This window comes from Lates calcarifer, linkage group LG20 (genome assembly GCF_001640805.2).
Source record: "Lates calcarifer isolate ASB-BC8 linkage group LG20, TLL_Latcal_v3, whole genome shotgun sequence".
NCBI lineage: Eukaryota > Metazoa > Chordata > Actinopteri > Centropomidae > Lates > Lates calcarifer.
In genome coordinates, this window is record NC_066852.1 from 12,979,857 (window position 1) to 12,998,173 (window position 18,317).

The window sequence follows — 18,317 nt, forward strand, 5'->3', positions numbered from 1 at the left end:
TAGGAGACATTTGAGAACATTTGAGAAAGTTTTCTCAAGAAAGTCATTTTGAACAGACTTGAAAGAATGTATGATGATCTCTAGTCGTTCTTTTATCATTATCATCCCACCCACATTATTTACATCGGTATGTCAACAACAAAAGCCACCTCAAGCAGTCATCCGCCCTGTCCTACTGTAAACCGTGAATACAAAAGAAACAAAACAACCGTAAAAAATATCTGTTTTTCCTTTTATGACAGTACAAGTGTCAGAGTGCTCGGAAAAACTCCAGCGGCAATGATGACTGCGAGGTGGGTGTGAGAAACTTCCCATACAGACAAATACCACCAAATATCATATAATCTCAAAACATCTTTCAACAATACTTCAATGCTCCTCTTGGAATTTAACAAATGTTTACTTTTCAGGAGGGCTTGCGCAACACTGATTTCAGCACCACTTTGACAGTGTTTGGACTCAAACCAAGATCAGGTAACACACAGAAAAGCTTGTTGTTTTACTGCTATTGTCTTAACTTTATGGCTTTGTTCTTCCTTTTCACTGCAGCAATTATCACAGAACTTTGATTTATAAATAGACTAGCCCTTCCTCTAACTGTATGGTGGAAATGCATGATCTCACTTGTGCATGTACATGAGGAATGTGTATTTGTGCTTCCTCTTCAGAGGTCTATGAGATCATATTAAAATAAAGACTTGAAAGGATGCAAACCCTTAAGAATCTGATAAATCCAGGAGCTTAAGTAAAACTGACAAATTGTTAGATAGCAAAGCATATTTGAAAAAGTTTGTCCCCATGTGTTTGTTTTGTTTATTTAGGATACCCTCAAATCCGTGGGATTTGCTAAATGAGTCTATATTTGGCTCAGTCAGCTTGCATAAACAGTAAGGCAGTGCTCTATCGTAACTCAAGGCTCATATCCATGATGTGAACACTTTCCTCATTGCATGAAGCCAAAATATTTTTTTAGGTGGAGTCCCAGCGTCCTTTCTCTGGAACTGGGTAAGGTTTCTGAAGAAGTGTTGATCTGTTTTATATCAGTTAGGGACAAGGCAGAACAGGATTGATATTTATCTTTTCCTGATATCATGTTCCAAGAAACCAAGACATAAAAGTGCAACAGAGTCGATGAAGGCAGGTAGTAATAATAATGCTAATAATAATCTTTATTTATAGAGCACTTTTTCTAAACCTGTCTTCCAAAGTGCTTCAACACAATGCAACAACTCCAAAACAAGCAGCAGTAGAAAACTAATAAAACAAATAAAACCAGTGACAGTTACTTCCCTCCAGCGAAAGGGAAATCAATAAAAACAATGTAAAATCAGCTCTTCAATAAAAGTATGTTTTATGATGAGATAGACTCTGCTGACTTAACTTTTCACAGGCAGTTCGTTCCATAGCCTCGGCGCTCTGACTGCACTTGTCACCTCTATGTATTAGCTCATATGTGGCTAAGAGGACACATATATAGCATGGATGTCAACAGTCTTTACTGGCATGTTCAAAACAAGGCAAACAAACCAGGCACAAAGAGAGGAACAGGCAGTGGGTCAAGCAGGCGGGCAAACGATCAGGAACAGGCAATAAGTACGAAGACAATCTGATAACTGGTAAGTGGAAACAGGGAAGTATATGTAGAGAGGAGATGACTAGGTAAATGGGAACAGGTTGAGAGTTAGTGACAATGAAAACACGGAACTGGCATAACTGGAACTGGAATGTGCGAACCATGACACACATTTGGGTGCCCTAATACATTTTGTTTCAGTGTACTTTATCACTGATGATTTATAGCTGTGGTAGCTGAGGAAGTATTCAGATTCTTTATTTAGGTAAGTACTAGTGTGTGTTTTATATAGGGCAGCAACTAATGGCGTGTTGATTTAATCTACTGATTATTTTCTCTGTCGGTCAACTAATACATTAATTGATTCTTCATTTAATTTATATTTTCATGTACTGTTGGGTTTTTTAATTTATAATAATGTGTCTTACAGTATGTCATTAACTCTTCATGTGTTTTATTTACAAAATCTTAATTGAAAATGTACTCAAAAGTACTCATTTTAGCTGTCAAATATATTTATGGGAGTAGAAAGCACTATATTCTCCCCTGAAATGCATAGTAAATATAGATATAAATATAGATATACAAAGTCACATAAAGTAGACGTAAAGTACAAGTACCTCAAATTTAACTGCTGTGCTTGAGTACTTAGTTACATTCCACCACTGAAAAATACAAGGAATCATGCAAACTGCCCCACTGATTTTGACACAGATTTTTGGCCTCGTTGTGGGACCTTGTGATGTCAGTTTAGTTCATGGTACATTGTCTTTTGCAAAAACACTGTCTTCTAGGTTTGTTGTTCTTCTCCTTTCTTTTTTCCTTTGCAAGACGTAATGTAAACCAAATAAGAAAAGGAGTTGCAAATGTTAGGACTGTATCTCACTGAAAATTGTCCACTGCTTTTCAGATGTTTGGGAGGAGAGGAAGAAACATTTAATCAAGAGTTGTGGGGAAATGTTCCTACTCATGCTATGTAGCAGTAAAATAAATAAAGATAAAATAATATGTGTGTGGCGCACATCCTAGCCACAGAGGAGAAGATATAATGATACTGGTCTGTGCACAGTTTAGCCTTGTTTCATAACTGTAATACCTTTCATCACCTTATTGATAACAGAGATCATATCTAAATGTATTGTTTGGATAGCATCAGACATAGGGCTTTGGTTTTTGGCCTCATGACAATACCTTGTTCTTTCCTGGTGGAACACATATGTCTGTTATCAAACCAATCTAAAGCAAACTTCAGATGATCTAAGGTTGACCTGCTGGCATAGTTAGCTATAGCTGTCTCTAGGATTTGTGTTCTTTCTGTGTGTTTCACAGTGTGTCATCTGAAATTTAGAGCATCATTTATTATTTCAGCCTTCACCAGAGGAAGCCGTCAGGAGTACAGCTCCACTGACCCCAGTTTCACCATGAGGAGGAAGATGGAGCACTTGAGAGAGGAAATGGAACAGATAGGACTCTTACGGCAGGTAAGAAGCCTTGCAGCTTGTTTATGCCTTTGCATTTTGCACAAAGCACTGAGTCATCCAGATGCCAAAGCCTGTCGGATCCTGCTTTTGTTCTAGTGTTTATACCTTTGTCTAAATCATCTAAATCAAATGTCCAGAGGACTGTGTGTTTCCTCAGTGAGTGTTCCCATTTAGTAATAAAGAAGTGTCACAACTTCACATGGTTTCTACCTAGCTGAGTCGTACCGTGTACCGTACCGTACTGTGTATCTAACCTATCACTGACTCATCTCATTTTGTCAGTCCTATGCAATGCAGTGTATTGTGCTTAAGGTTAAGCTTTTCTCAACTTTCACTTGCTGCCCGACTATGATGCCTTGTCATAGGATTGCTGTTGCTACTTTCTTCTCAGTTTTGGAATATGAGCAGGTCTTAGTACTATTTTTTAAAATAGTAAGACAAGTAGTTTTTAGTAGTATTAGAAGTTAATTGTCAGTTTTATAATACTGCTGCTGCTTGGATGTTCAAGTGTTAATTTCCCTATATTGGGTGCAGACGTCTACACTTAAAAAATATTTGGAGTATTGGGTGTTGCACACCTTTGAGGACACAGAATACAGGGTTCACTAACATGATATCCTGGTATCGAGCGGAAATTAAACAATATGTGCCTGTACCTGTGTGCTTTTACAGTAAATAAACAAAACCTTACCGACTTATATGTTACTTTGAATCATGTAGCAAAAATAAGAAATGACCCGGAGAAGGCAAATGTATAAAATCAAAATTAAAAACTATTATCAACATGAATAGGCACTAAAACATATTTACTGCAACTCAACAATCTGCTCAGTGATTCTTGTAAAGGCAGCAGGAATCAAGAACGAGGAGTAATATCCACAGGCTAACAAGCACTGAGACTACTGTCTGTCTCGGTACATAAACAGGAATCTGGTGAGCCCTGAAGTTTCCGTGCAGTTTCTTCAGTGCATGTCGGTGTACAGGCTGCAGTTCAGCATGTATTGGAAGTGTGTGGGGCAGCTAGCCTGTACGATAGCAGGTGTCAGCAGTAGCCAAGTCAAGTCAAGTAAACAGGTTTTTTACAGGTTTGCAGTATTCACCACTTGAGTTGGGTCACCACCTGCACTGCTTAAAGCAAGCCAAACTTCACAAAGTCACAACATACTCAAGTGAGTTTGTCAAACTATAAGGTTGCACATGCTTTCATTTATATAGCTGCTGTCAGTTTGGTAACATATAAAAGCTTTTGTCAGTGTCAGACTTAAGAGAACAAAGATGCATCTGTTTCCTGGAGGTTGTACTCACTGATGTGAACTTGATTCATGTCAACCTTGCAAAAATAGCAGTAGAAAAGATAACCTTTGTTGATTTAGGGACAACATTGTTTTCCCAAAACTATGTCAGAATTGCTTGTGTAAACATTGCACAAGTAACGGCTATACCGTTACCATCAGCCATTCATTGTTTTTGGCACAGATTTGTGCAACTGGAGCTCTGTGGAGTGTTGCTGGAAACTTTTTTGTTTTTTCCATGTGAGACGCAAATCACAAATTAATGTCAGTTTTTGTCCTGTGAGCTTGAATGACATAAAAAATAGGCACCCACTCATTAAAAACACTGCTCCGTAGTGCTAGTAGAAGTCACAAACTCTTCAGGATACCTTTAACATACAGACTTTAATATTACAGAGTGACTGAAAATTCTGTCGTCCTAGCCACAGCTCTGTTGCTTCAAGTTTTTACTAGTAATATTATGAATATACAAAAACTAGTATTTAATGTGATATTGTATCTTACTGAAATTATTTCTTTATGCATTATCATAATGTATCTCTTTTTCAGGAACATTTGTAACTGGCAACATGAATTTGAAATGGAACCCAATAACAGAAAGTTTGAAAACACAATGGATAGCCATGGATGGAGATTAGGTTGCTTCACCGACCATTTAGCAACAGCCTTGTCATTGATGGTGCCATTTTTTTACCCACAAGAAAAGGAAAAGGAAAACATTATGTGGATGATGTACTATAAGCTGGTGGTATTGCATTGAGAAAAACAGAAAGTCAGAGAAACAGAGGAGAATCAAACCCTCAGCAGCAAGTTAGAGACTGTCAGACACACCTACACTATGTGGAAACTGCGTAGTCGTTGGCCTTAAGTCAAAGGTAACCAAAGAAGATAGGGTAAAGAAGATGGCTTGAAGATAAGATTCAATGGTGACCCAGACTGTCTGGAAGAAAAAGGTAACTGACATTGTCTGATGTGCCAGGAGAGATCAAAGGTTGCCTTGGTGCACTTCGTTGATTAGGCATTGGAGGCTGTACCTCACAGAGACTTTGGCACACGTATGAGATCGCCAAGATAATGTCAGCAGCTACAGCCTGTTATCACTTGTCAAAGAAGTGGTAGCTTAATCATGATCTGTGAAACATAGCAAAATGTACAGATGTGCATCAGTTTCATGAGCTCAAACCCTGATTCGGAACAACCAGATATTGTTACACCAACAACAGATGTTCTGGACTTCATGAGATGAAACATGAGATTGATAGGCCATCAAACATTATTTACAGGGTTTTAAGGACTTCCCAAAAATTTGAGTAACAACAACAGCAACAAAAGGAACGTGAGACACGCACTGGCAATGCCTCAATGCCCCACAAAGAGGAGAACAGAGCAGGCATGCCCTTTACTGGCAAACTGGAGCATTATTTATGTTTATTAGTCATTTCATTTTCATTCTTCCGAACATTTCACATTCTACTCATTGTCATTGGCTTAAAAGTTTAGATTTAAAGTTCATTCTTGGCTGTGGAAACAGTCAGACACTGTTTCCACGGCCATGAATGAACTTTCAATCTCAATGAAATCATTGTCGCAGCTAGTGAGAAATTCCACTACTTTCTTGTCCCAGGAAAATGTTCAGGATGGAAACTGTAGCTGACGTCAAGACAGTAGCAGGCGGGGTTCTGAAAAGAATGCATGAACCAGAGTTTCACATTTAGAAAACATCATCAGGTAACGCTGATGGACAACTTTATGGAAAAAGCAAGAAAGAATTTGATAGTGAGCACATGAAACACCACATAGCAGACCATTAACTTAAATACAATTCCCTCTAAAATCATTACCAAGATCAAGATCTGTGATTGGTGTCATGATATCCAACGGTTGTTCCCTGTCCAATCTGAGCTGAGATGAGACTGCGTCATATCACACATCCCTTTTATGCTGCGATCATAATCATCATTGTGATTGGTGACAGCTATTGTGCACAGTGAAATTTAAATTTCAACTGCATTGCAACACCGTCTATGTTAAATTAGTAATGAATAACATCAGGGTAGGTCATTTCTGCTACTTCAAGAACTTATTTGGCAAGAACTGAAGATGTTACAACACATTCATTGAATTCAGTTTTGCCTCTGGCTACTATGAAACATATGGGAAGCTGAAGCCAATCTAGCAGACACCGGTGAGAGGTTGGCAGTCTATCACAGGGCTGACACGTAGAGACAAACAATCATTCATACTCACATTCACACCCACAGGGAATATAGAGTGAGCAAGTTAACCTAATGTACATGTGTTTGGACTGCTGGTGGAGCTTGATTCAGCTCAAGGTGCAACAGCGTATTTATATTCATGGGATTTCACCTTTCCATTTCCCTCCTGTGGTGTGTTTCCTGACTCGTAGTGGTTTACAGCAGTTCCTCGTGCGATGTGTTGAGTGTTCGTTCTTGACCTTGGAAACAGTAGTTTGACAATAAAATCTAAGACCCGGAGATCACCTCCAGTCAGCTCCATCACCCCCATGTAAGATCAGCTGCAGGTACTGAAGGGAGCATTACATTAGTGAAACAGAAAGGATATTGGACTAGAGGCTGAATGAGCGCCAGGAACAGAATGGGTCAGCCAGAGAAAGATGAAGGAGGCCATATTTGAACAGGGACAGTGGTCTCCCCCCATATACTGTGCAACCACCATATGATCAAAGTTCTGTTCTTAGTTCACCTGATTACTGAGCTGCAGTATATCTAGGACAACTCTAATGAGGAAGACTATGGACTGTGGTTGAAAACTAGAATGTGGACCTTGAGTTATGCTTGTTGAACCAGTGCAATATGAGTGAACTAGTCATTATGTAGGTTTGTATGGATTTTGCCATTTGTTTAAAATTATGATCTAGTCAAAGGAGTTACTGATTGTTTTCATACTGACAACACTGGGCTATTTAATATTTCCTCACACAGTGTATCCTAGCTCTTACAGGAAACATGCATTTTGCAGTTCCAAAAGTGTTCAACTAATATTTAACTTATAGCAGCAGAAAAAAACTCATTTTTTTCACAACCTCATTGAACCTCTTTTACTTTCCAGTCACGCAACCTGTCTTTAAAAAGCCAGATCAGATCATATTTTGTGGAAAATCAGACATCTGTGACAAGGGTCATTTACATCTGCAGTCAGACAACACCAAGTAGTAAATACCAGACCTGTGGGTCAAAAAAACATCCAGGTGTTTTAGAAGCACCTCAAACTCCAAGCACTATTAAACTCCATCATTTATCATACATCATTTTTTTCTTACAGCAAAATTTACTGGAAAATCCAATTATTAGCAATATTTTCTTTCATGTAAACAGGATTATCATTGGTTTATATGATAATATAAACTGCTTTTCTCACAGTATTTACAGCAGTGACATTATTTTGTAAACATGCCCAACTATGACTAACTCATACAGTGCATTGCAGGGCTGCACACACTCCTTAATACTCACTGAAAATGATTCAATAAGAAAAAACAAAAAATAAACCAAATACCGTTTTTAACAAAAAAAAAAAAAAAGGCATTGTTGTTAGAGGACAGTAATGTCATGATGTCATTGTTAATATCTTTGCAGAACATTGAGTCCAGGCTGAAGGTGTTGCTTCCAGATGATGTTGGAGCTGCTCTAATGGATGGAGTTGTCCTTTGCCATTTAGCCAATCACATTTGTCCTCGGTCTGTTGCCAGCATCCATGTACCATCACCTGCAGTGGTAAGCACATTAATTAAGCCATAGCTTCTTGAAAAATATGACTTTGTGAAAGTAAAAGAGTTTTTTTTTTTCATATTTATAGCTTTCTAAATGCGTGTAGATTTTAATGCATTCTCCATTTATTGCTACATGGCCTTACACCTTCATATGTGGTTGTTGTTTGTTCTGCTTTTAATTGCGAACATGATTGATACTCTGACTTCCAGCCAAAGCTTAGCATGGCTAAATGCCGTAGGAATGTGGAGAACTTCTTGGATGCCTGTAAGAAGCTGGGTGTACCACAGGTAATATTATTAACTATCTATCATTCTCAGTCATGCATTACATATAAACATTTTTCAAAACAAGCTCAGCTTTAAATTGTATAGTTAAGTCGTGCACACTCACTGGTCTGGTTTTACCCTTTCATTTAACTGAGCCTCCCACTAATGGAAAATTTCTCCTATAGCTTCTGTAATGGAGTTAAAAAACAGCATTTCAAAATTATTCTAATTCTTACTACAAAACAGGTATTTTTTTATATCATACTGCAGAAAACACATGTAGAAATCTAAACAAGACCCACACTCCACACTTCTTTACTAAAATAAATTTTCTTACTTGCCTCAAATGGTATTGACTGATAAAGACAGGTTTGTATGGAGACGAATAAAGGTCATAATAGTCTTAAGCATCTGAAAGTCTAATTGTGAAATTTGGTCACTACTCAACAATGACATTTAATACTACTAAATGTGTAGTATTTAAATATTTTCATTTGAAAAAACATAGATGTGAATTTATGTTGTTTGAATTGTCTTTGAAATTTGGGGAAATCCATTTAAAGTTTTTTGTCAACCACAAAGATCCTTGAGAATGTTACAGGTTTTCTCAAGCAAGACTATTAATCACATACAGCATGTCAGTATTTTAATAAAGCCTAACATAGTGAGAGGATCTGTGGTGATAAGGATGATAGATGGAAATCTTAAAGATGAGTATCTCATAAAATCAAATCAGTCTTCATGCTTCGTTGATATCTGCTACAGGTGAATGAGAAAGTATATTTTTGTTTCAAATCAACCTATTGTGTAATGAGGCAGACGAGACACTATGTAAACCCCACCTGTCTTTGTTACTATAATTGACTAAAGACGTTTCTCTGCTAATTCAGGACAAGCTTTGTCTGCCCCATCACATCCTAGAGGAGCGCGGTTTGGTGAAGGTTGGTGTGACCGTCCAGGCTCTGCTGGACCTACCCGCGTTGAAACCCACACAACTGTCAGCTGTTTGACACAAGCCTGAATGTTGTCGTCCGACCTGCAGCAGTCATCCGGCCAACCCCTGCCCCCAGCCTGAACCCGCACCCTATCGCCAGGGACCGGAGAGCCCCTCGGGGTGAGGACCCACTGGGCGGTGGGGTTTGAGGGAGTCTGCTTCTTGCCTGACTGAAACAGGAGACAGGAGCCTGAAGTAACCTCTGTCTCCTCATATGATGTCAGCTGCTGCCCACTTCCTGTCCATCGCATTTCCATTTGTATCCTGTTCTAGTTACTGGGGTCATCCTGTATGTGTGTGGACTTGCAACGTGACTGTGTGTTTCCTGAGCTGCACAGTTTGAACTTGGAGAGACAGATGAGACAAAGGGTCTGCAGATAGACCTATGCATTCCCCTCAACAAGCTCAGTGATTATTGAGCCTGCAAGTGCCAGTGCCGATAACATTTCCATGCGGGTGCTGGACGCATCGGCAGTGAGGAGGTGACAGACATGTAACTCACTCTTTCACTTAAGAGACCTAAGCTGCATGCTAGCCTCACAAACCCTAAACCACTGACTGACCGACTCGAGTGGTTCTTACACTCTTGAGTTCCCCTTCTTTTTTGTGTCATTGATTTTTCTCATGAAAATTCATCTTTGAATTTATTATTGTTCTGTTTTTTACACAGTTTGCATCAGGTCCCTACGATACCTTTTTTTCAGCAGCCAAGCCTGATTCTTCAGTACTGTTGATTAATTTGCCAAGTATTGCATTTGAGCATTTACCACCTCCTCTGCTTGTTGAGGAAGAAGGCTTGCCTCTGAAAAGAAACAAGTAATTGATGTGACAGCTTTCGAGAAGTCACGCAACAGTAGACATTCTGCCTGTTTTCAAACGGGTGCGGTTTTGACATCTTTAAACAACTGTACGAATCATGCGCTCTTTCTCAATATAAAACCTGCATGCACCAGGAGAGGTGACATTTGACCACTGTGAGAACATGTTTGGCTGTTGCCAAAAGCATGAAGATCCTGTTTTGTAGCATTTTTCCAGTGTACATGCAAGATTTCTGTTTTTGAAAAATGGTATTCTAACTTTTCTAAAGGTTTTATACTTTCCTCCCAGTCATTGCTAATTACCGCTTGTCATTCGGTTCAGAGAACGGGTTAGCCGCGTTATATTCAAAGCTGTTTTTATTCCTTTGCATATACTAGCAAATGAAACATGTTTATACTGTATGTGTTTGTGAGTGGAGGAGTCTGAGTGATGGGCCTCTGGATCAGAAAGTGGCTCAATGCTGCCTAGAGGTAATCACTCTTGCAAACCCTTCAAACACACAGCATGGTCTTATCTTACTGCCAGGCCACCCTGCTGTATGTGGTTTCTGATACAGTTCATTATTTCAGGGAAATGAAATTATTTATGTATTTATTCAATTGTTTTATATTTATATGTTGTTGCTTTGTGTGGCTCAACCCTGATGGGCTGTTCAGGTGCGGCTGAACAGTTAGATCTCACCTGTTTTCTGTGTGTAGTTTTTCAAATTGGTTGGCACCAAAGTAACATGAGAATTGCCATGAGAAATAGCATATTTTCGCACTGTTTATCAAAAGAGCTGACAGCAGTGTTGACAGCATAAAATGTTCCTACATATGAGAAGCTTAATTCTGTCACAAACATTGTGCAAGACTGAATTTATTTATCTGAATTTATTTACTTTTAAAACTGAAAATTCAAGTTATGTGCCAGTGAAACAGATTTGTCACCTGCTCATCTAATCATGTCATTTTTACCTTTATTTTGAATCAATTTGTCAGTAGTTCCTTATCTGTGAATCAGTTTGTCTGCAGGGCAATATCAGTCTTCTTGTCAGGCAGTTGGCATGCAAGTCCCTTTTTTTGGATAGGATTAAACTCCATCAGGCAGCTGTGGGATATAATTCATTTTAAAATCAATCCTCACAGATTCACTGAACTTGAAAAGGCGTGTAGTTTCCTTGCACAGAACACCATTTTATGTGGAGGATGGTACTGTGCGTGAATAAAACTGAGGACATGAGGACTCACATGGCCACAGTATACTGTATTTTAAAACGCACACCTGAAGGGAAGCTGAGGATTTCGTGACCTGTATTGATCCTTATCAGTGATATATTGACAAAGCATTGATATGCCATCAATTAAAGCAACACTATGTAACTATTTTAAAAAAGAACAATTACAATGTATCTTTGGTGAGCGGGTGCTGAGTGATAGTCAGCTGCTCAAACTGCAGGAATCACGCCCAGTAAGTTCAAGAATAATGCAGAACTGTAGAGGAGTTAAAAAGACGTAGAAATCATTAAAGATCAGCCCTTAAAATATAGATGGAGTTTTTGTGTTTGTTACAGCAACAGTACAGGGGTTGGGAGCAGTATAGACTGTTGGAGTTCAGTGAGTGGGACTAAGCACTTAGAGCTCTGGTCAAGCAATTGATAGTGTAACTCTCTGCTCCGATTCAGAGTTTACCACTTGTGGCTGCAGAGGGCGCTGTTGCTCAGCAAAAGTTACACAGTGTTGCTTTAAATGTCCATTAAATGACCTCAGGCTGATAGTTTTTGATGTCTTGTAAAGATGTAGCAAATTATTTGTTGCAAAAACACCTTCTTGTGTCATCATGTGAAACTGCATTGCAACATGTAAAAGTAGGAGATATTGTGCCCTAAAGGGGGGGATATCTTTAATGATTTCATAAGTTTATTGAATTCACATGTAATGTTTTTCTTTTCAACCAATGAATTATAGGTTTAGTTTAGACCACACACACAAGTCTGTGGTCTACTGAGATGCTTGATGCTTAATTAACTTACTCTGCCATGACTGGCATGAATTAGCTTTTCACCGGCATTGCTTTGCTCCTTATAGTACAAACATCACTTTGGTCAGATGTCCCTATTTGAAAACTGTTTGTGAGAACCTCTGCTTCCTCTGAATTGGTTGTAGCAGCTGATATTGTGCCAGCATATTCCAAAGAACAGATACTGCAGAGATAAAAAAAAAAATTCATGGCTTCCAGTTAACCAGGCCTCGATTGTAGAATATGCACAAATTATCACAGAGTCACATGTCGCACATTTTTCTTGTTCACAAAATCCTAGTGAGTGAACATTATTGCCTCTGGAAATACCCACATCCATTACACTGTTTTCTGCTACTGCACAGAGGTTATCTTTTATGGTCCTGGCTACCATATATTTAACAGAGAACAGCATCTATGGAACATATTAATTCATCATGTTATAAAATGTTCATCTATTATGAAACACTGGCAGATCATTTGAAAAATAACCTCAAAATTTGTAGCACACAGCGCCATGTTAGCATTTCAGAAGCTGGCTACATGTGAAGGACATGAGACACAAAGGAAAGAAATTATGATGCTGATGGCAGCATTGTAAATTCTCATGATCTTCATCAGTCTAAAATTACAGGTTGGGAGACAATAAAATGATGAGTAACCTACCTCGGGTTTGCTTTTCAAATATTGGGCGTTTAAAATGGTTACGTGTGCCTAAAAATGATGTTAACTGCCATAAGTTATTGTATGTATGCACTACTGTCTTATGTTTTATGTGTCATTGCACAGATTCAGTTCTCTGAGTTTTCCAGATGACACACAGTTGATTTATGTTTTGGAGTAAGATGAGTGAAAAACTGAAAAGAATCATGATGAATCATGATGCGTTTTTCGCCACGCTGGCACCAAATGAGTCAAGGCACAATAGGAAGAAAGGGAGTAGCTTGCATAACCGCCATACAGTAAGTGGTGACTGTTGTGGTCTAAGTCAGAAAAGTGACTCATGTCACGGGAAGAATAGTCCAAACAGCTTGAAATTATCTCTCCTGAGGACTGAGGCTGAGCCCTCTGATAACAAGTATTACCATCTGTTAACACCAGAATGACTGTGAGCTTCCATCTAGGTTTTATTATCTTTAAGGGGGAATAAAATGGTAGTTCCAGATAACTCTTTTCTCTACAAGGTGTGGCAAACTCAAAAGCTGGAGATAGAATTACACACCCTGAAAGCTCTTTGTGCTTGTAACAGTGGCAGCTAACAGCTGTGGGACACTGCCGGACTTGCTATACATGACTCATGCCTCGTTTATTTATTTACTTTTGCATATCCACAGTGACAGGCGATGTATGCCAGGGCATGTTATGTCTCCCTTTGTGTAGTTAGTCAAGCAAGGAGCGGCTTTTGTAACCTTCTTCCATTTTTAATCTTGTGAATTGCCATTATCATGGATTCCCTCACTAATTCACACACATGCAGGCACATGCAGTCTGGAGCTGGTAATTTGTTATGATGCCAATTGCTAAGAAGTGTTTTAGTTATACACCCTTAAGTCCTATACAATACCATGTGGGCATGGGGCTGTCCCCCCTTTTTATCATGTCTATGCGAGTGAGCACATCACAGTGATGGGTGTGTGGTTTCCACCAGGTCTAAAAGGTAAAATGACTTATTGGCCTCTGTTTGTATTCAGTGGAACTGCTCCCAACACTGATGCCTTATTCTTGTTTTACCTGCAAACTACTGTATGTCATGGTGCCCTATCAATTATTATTTTTACTGTAAATGAACCCAGTGCCAAATCACAATGGCATGCCTTTCATCGCAGCCTTCGGCAAAAGCATTGTTGTAGCCCTTTCAACTCTTTTAGACAGCTGGTGGATCTCTTAATGATGAGACACACATACGCATGCACACACACTACTCCTGCAGAACTTGCATTAACAGTAATCAGATGGCTTGTGTACAGAATATTTAACACATACACATGCTCTGGTGATTTTACTGTATGTTCAGCAAGTCTTTGTTCTATGGTCCGGTTCACAGTTATCTTAAAACAACAGTCACATGCTTGTATGCTTTCAGTGGCTGTAATCTTTCCCCACATTTATAGTGGCTAAGCTAGTGTGAGGCTTCAGCGGTCTGGTTCAGATAAAACACATCTTCTAAATGGAGTCAATTTACAGTGAGATTTTTCTCTTACAGGAGAGCGTTTCATAGCTGAGTTGCAGTGGAAAAAGAGATTTCCTCAGGGCCAGTTTGGGCTGGAAGAGTGATTGAACAGACTGATAATTCTCTCAAGACACATATGAGTACATGAGTATTGTTTTAGGACAGACTTGGAAAAATGTGAACCTGTCCTCGAAAAGGTTTGCCCTGCTTGGAGGAGGCAGAAATCAAACAGTATGTGAAACTTCTGTAGGTCAAAAGTTGTACCCGACTGTTATTTTTAAACATTAATGTGTCTCGTCATCTGTGAACATAGTGTTTTACCTCAAGAAAAGTTCTCTCCAGTTCTTTGTTATTTTATTGTTTTGTTGTACAGATGCAACTAATTGACAGAGGGTATTTTATGAGGCTTGGAGGCAAGTTTGCGTGTTTTTGAGGAAGAGCAATGTAAAGACTGTTTTGCATTTGGCTTTTCGTGACTCTCCCTTTACAACACACACACAACAAAACTTAATGAACATTCTTCAACATGTTGTCAAACTGGCACATCATTTTCTACAGGCAGTGGTGCTGATCTATACTACATAATGTGTGTGATAAATCCATTGCACTAATTACATCTACCTGTGATTGGTTTATGTGCCACAACAGATATCAGGAACTTTGCTTGTTATGATTTATGCGCTTGTCATCTCATCCAAAGAAAACAGTGCAAAAGTGAGTCATGTCTAACTACTACACTGCCGAGAAAATCCAAACTCATGTATACAAGCTTTTTGTATTTTAAAACAAGTCAAATGCATGCGAGAGAATGACTGAACCTGTACATATCATCTGTATAAATTCCAAGGTTTTCTTAAAAATCAAACATGACCAATATAAAATAAAGTCAAATCCTTTGCAGCTTGGGCTGTCTTGTCTCTATTACTCACACTTCAAGGCCTTTGCTTGCTGTCCCACCTAATGCAATATCTGTTAATAATACAGTGATTTATTACAGGAATGCACCAGTTGTGTATACCTATAATTAATGACTATCCTGCAACTAGTCTCTTAAAAAGTATAAGGTTAAAGAGCAAGAACGCAGTTATTATTATAGTTATTATTGTAGTTCCAAACACAGGAAGTCATGAGACTTGATGGGGATGAGATGGGAATCAACTGCCTAATTTCAATACGGTAAGTCAGAAGTGCAGAAACCAGAAACAAGGTCAACAGAAATTGCAAAATCACAACATGACACTTCTGATGTCTCAGTTGGATCTGGCTCACGGCTCCCAGTCGAAGTCCTTTTCTCTTTCTGCTCCTCTGGATCTGCATCTCACAGCCTGGGTCAGTTTCTCTCCAGTTTCTGTGTGTTTATGCTTGTTTTCCTGCCAGAACCAAAAACCAGTCTGATCCTGAGCCCATCGTTACCACCCCCCTGTCTTTTTAATCTCTCTGTGAGAGTTTTCCGATAATTTGAGAATTACTACTTCCTGGGAATATATCACTTCCATCACATTCTTCCTAATGCAAGACTGCAGATAATTAATTATAAAGTGGTTTATGGTGTCATTCTTAAGTGGTTTTTTAAAGCTGTCCTATGAGCACACAGTCTGACCTGAGGTTATCATTGTGTGTGGTGCCAGTGAAGAAAGATACTGGCATGCAGCTGTTTTGGCAGGGGAGCATAGTTTGACATTTTGTTGTCAGATTTTATGCAGTCAATGCTCCACCCGTCGTTGGGCTGCTCTTCACTGGTTTGGAGATATGTGTGTGTGTGTCTGCATGCCAGTATATTTTTCCATTTAGCTGTCAATCTGCCATTTTAATATAGAACAATAGAAAGGAACTGCTGTGGCTGAAACATTGATCCAGTAATATGACCAGAATAACATTTCAAGGCTAGACATCTTGACATCTGTATGTCTAGATGTACTAGATGTACAGTACTTGAACACACAGGCACACGCATGCTAAAATTTCCTAGAAATATTTTCCTTGGGAAAAGGAGGTTGGTTTTGGCAAGAGTTTGTTCGTGTTTTCGTGAAACTCTGCTCCTCAGTGTGCCGTGATTCATTTTCATTCTCACCCTCAGTGTTGTAGTTCCTCCCTCAAGTCCAGTCATCCTGCATGCGTCCCCTGAGTCTCATCATCCTGATCCTTTGTGGGTCTGTATGTTTCGACTTTCCGGCTTCTGGGCTTCCCCTCCTGGGCCATTTCCCATCTCCCCTGCCACCAGGTTGTCCTCCCAAGCTGTTCCATGAGTCTCTCCAGCTTCTGAACTGCCTCCCCCAGCAGTCCCACCCGTGTCTGCAGCTCAAGCTGTCTCTTCTGTCTCCTTTCCAAGTGGTTTCACCAACCTTTGTCCAACCTCCTGGCAGCCATCCTGAGCAGTCCCTTCTGCTTTTCCTGTGTTCAGTGCTTGCTTAACTGGTTCTATGGTTCTGAGCAATGTGTGCCTTTTGCATTAGTCCTGTATGCCCTGTTACCTGCCTATTACCTTAGTATATGTCCTGCTGCTTGCCAGATTCGTCTCTGCCTGTTTGGATTTGTTCTCATTCCAGTCAGCTGCCAACTATAAGCCTGTCCTTTGACCACTGACCTACTGAACTACCATTGAACCATACTCACGTCTGTGTTTGTCTTTGGTTTGCTAGTAATAACAGGAGCAGTGACACTTTGAGTTCCATTTAAGCTCGACCACATCTATATACTGTATCACCATCGTCAACATGTGCTAAGGAAATAGAAAATAAACAATGTCTTTTAGTCCTTTCAAAAACATCTGCACATCATAATACACAACCACTGATTTTAGCCTGTTTTTGCAGTGGGCACAAACACTAAATCAAACAAGACTGAGATAAAAAGGTATTGGTGAGAGTTCAATCCACTGAGACAGAACCACGTGGATTAGCTCACTTAAATTACCCTGTCTGTACTTGCTACCATTGAAGGATTGATATGATGACTCCAAACCGCAACTTGATCTAAACAAACATTTTGATAAGGTCATGAAGATCTAACAAGGGTCAAAACCCTTGGCTATATTTAACTAAACCAACTTGTGGTTTTGAGTCAGTGTGCAGACTCACTGCTGTGTGTGTTATTTGGCCTTTAGTTTGCTGTTTCTAAGGACTCTGTCAAGTAAATATCAACATGTTAGAGGTAGAAATCATACAATGAAAGTTTAATTTCTTTAATGCTTAATCCGATTATGCATGAAAAACCATTGTAGCCTTTGATGTTACGGATGCTCTGAAGAATGTGTACCTCCACACCCCTCTACCCCCTACCCCAACCTTCCCTCCACAAAAAAAAAAAAAAAGAAGTCACATGGCTTACCTTTGAAACAGCTGGCCATGATGACATCCATTTACAGTTAGTAGGTTTGTCACATTGAGCTTATCAAATGCTGTAACACCACATTAAAATATCATCAACCCATATGACAAACGGCAGTGCACGGATGGTGAAAGTGCATTCAAGCATTTCTTGCCAATTTGTTAAGTTGGAAACAGCTACAACGTGTCATATTTATCACAGATTTGCCCTCAAGCTGTTGTCAGTTGTTGACAGGTATACCACATTCACTAGAGAGATGAACAGATGTGAGTCAGGTAATTCCCGGTAGTAGCCTGCATTACGGTTGACTGGTGAGTTTAATGCCAACTCTTGGTGATAAACTGCATACACTACAAGTATATGTTTTATTTCAAGAGTCTGCTGATAGTTTTGGTCTCTGTGAAGCAACACAGTGGTAAAAGAAGCATAGTACAATATTTGAGACAACATATGTTGCTACTTTGAACCACTGAAACTAGATATTTCATGCAGGGAGGAGGTATAGCTTGGGTGGAAGCAAATAGCATGTTCTCATTAGCACTGATCCATTTCCTCATAAACTTTAGCAAATTTGGAGAATTGGTGGGGTTTTAAAACAAGCATTGTTTGGTATCAACGTCATGCAGGGCAAAAGCTCAAGCTCAA

General features: G+C 39.3%; 1 protein-coding gene and 1 long non-coding RNA gene across 5 annotated transcripts in view; one reads left to right on the forward strand and one right to left on the reverse strand.

The window, feature by feature from the left end:
• lrch2 (leucine-rich repeats and calponin homology (CH) domain containing 2) overlaps positions 1-15,245 on the forward strand; it is a 33,836-nt gene extending 18,591 nt beyond the window's left edge. For all 4 annotated transcript variants that reach the window (XM_018691538.2, XM_018691539.2, XM_018691537.2 and 1 more), the window contains 6 exons: positions 243-293; positions 411-474; positions 2,942-3,054; positions 7,964-8,101; positions 8,308-8,385; positions 9,255-15,245. In XM_018691538.2, coding sequence (XP_018547054.1) covers positions 243-293; positions 411-474; positions 2,942-3,054; positions 7,964-8,101; positions 8,308-8,385; positions 9,255-9,374 — 564 coding nt within the window. In that variant the 3' untranslated portion in view covers positions 9,375-15,245. The remainder of the gene's footprint in view (positions 1-242; positions 294-410; positions 475-2,941; positions 3,055-7,963; positions 8,102-8,307; positions 8,386-9,254) is intronic.
• Positions 7,412-17,588, reverse strand: LOC108893478 (uncharacterized). Its single transcript, XR_001962666.2, has 2 exons — positions 16,417-17,588; positions 7,412-8,093 (listed from the first exon to the last, which is right to left on the reverse strand). It is a non-coding gene; the product is annotated as an uncharacterized LOC108893478 (long non-coding RNA).
• Positions 17,589-18,317: the final 729 nt, after the last annotated feature.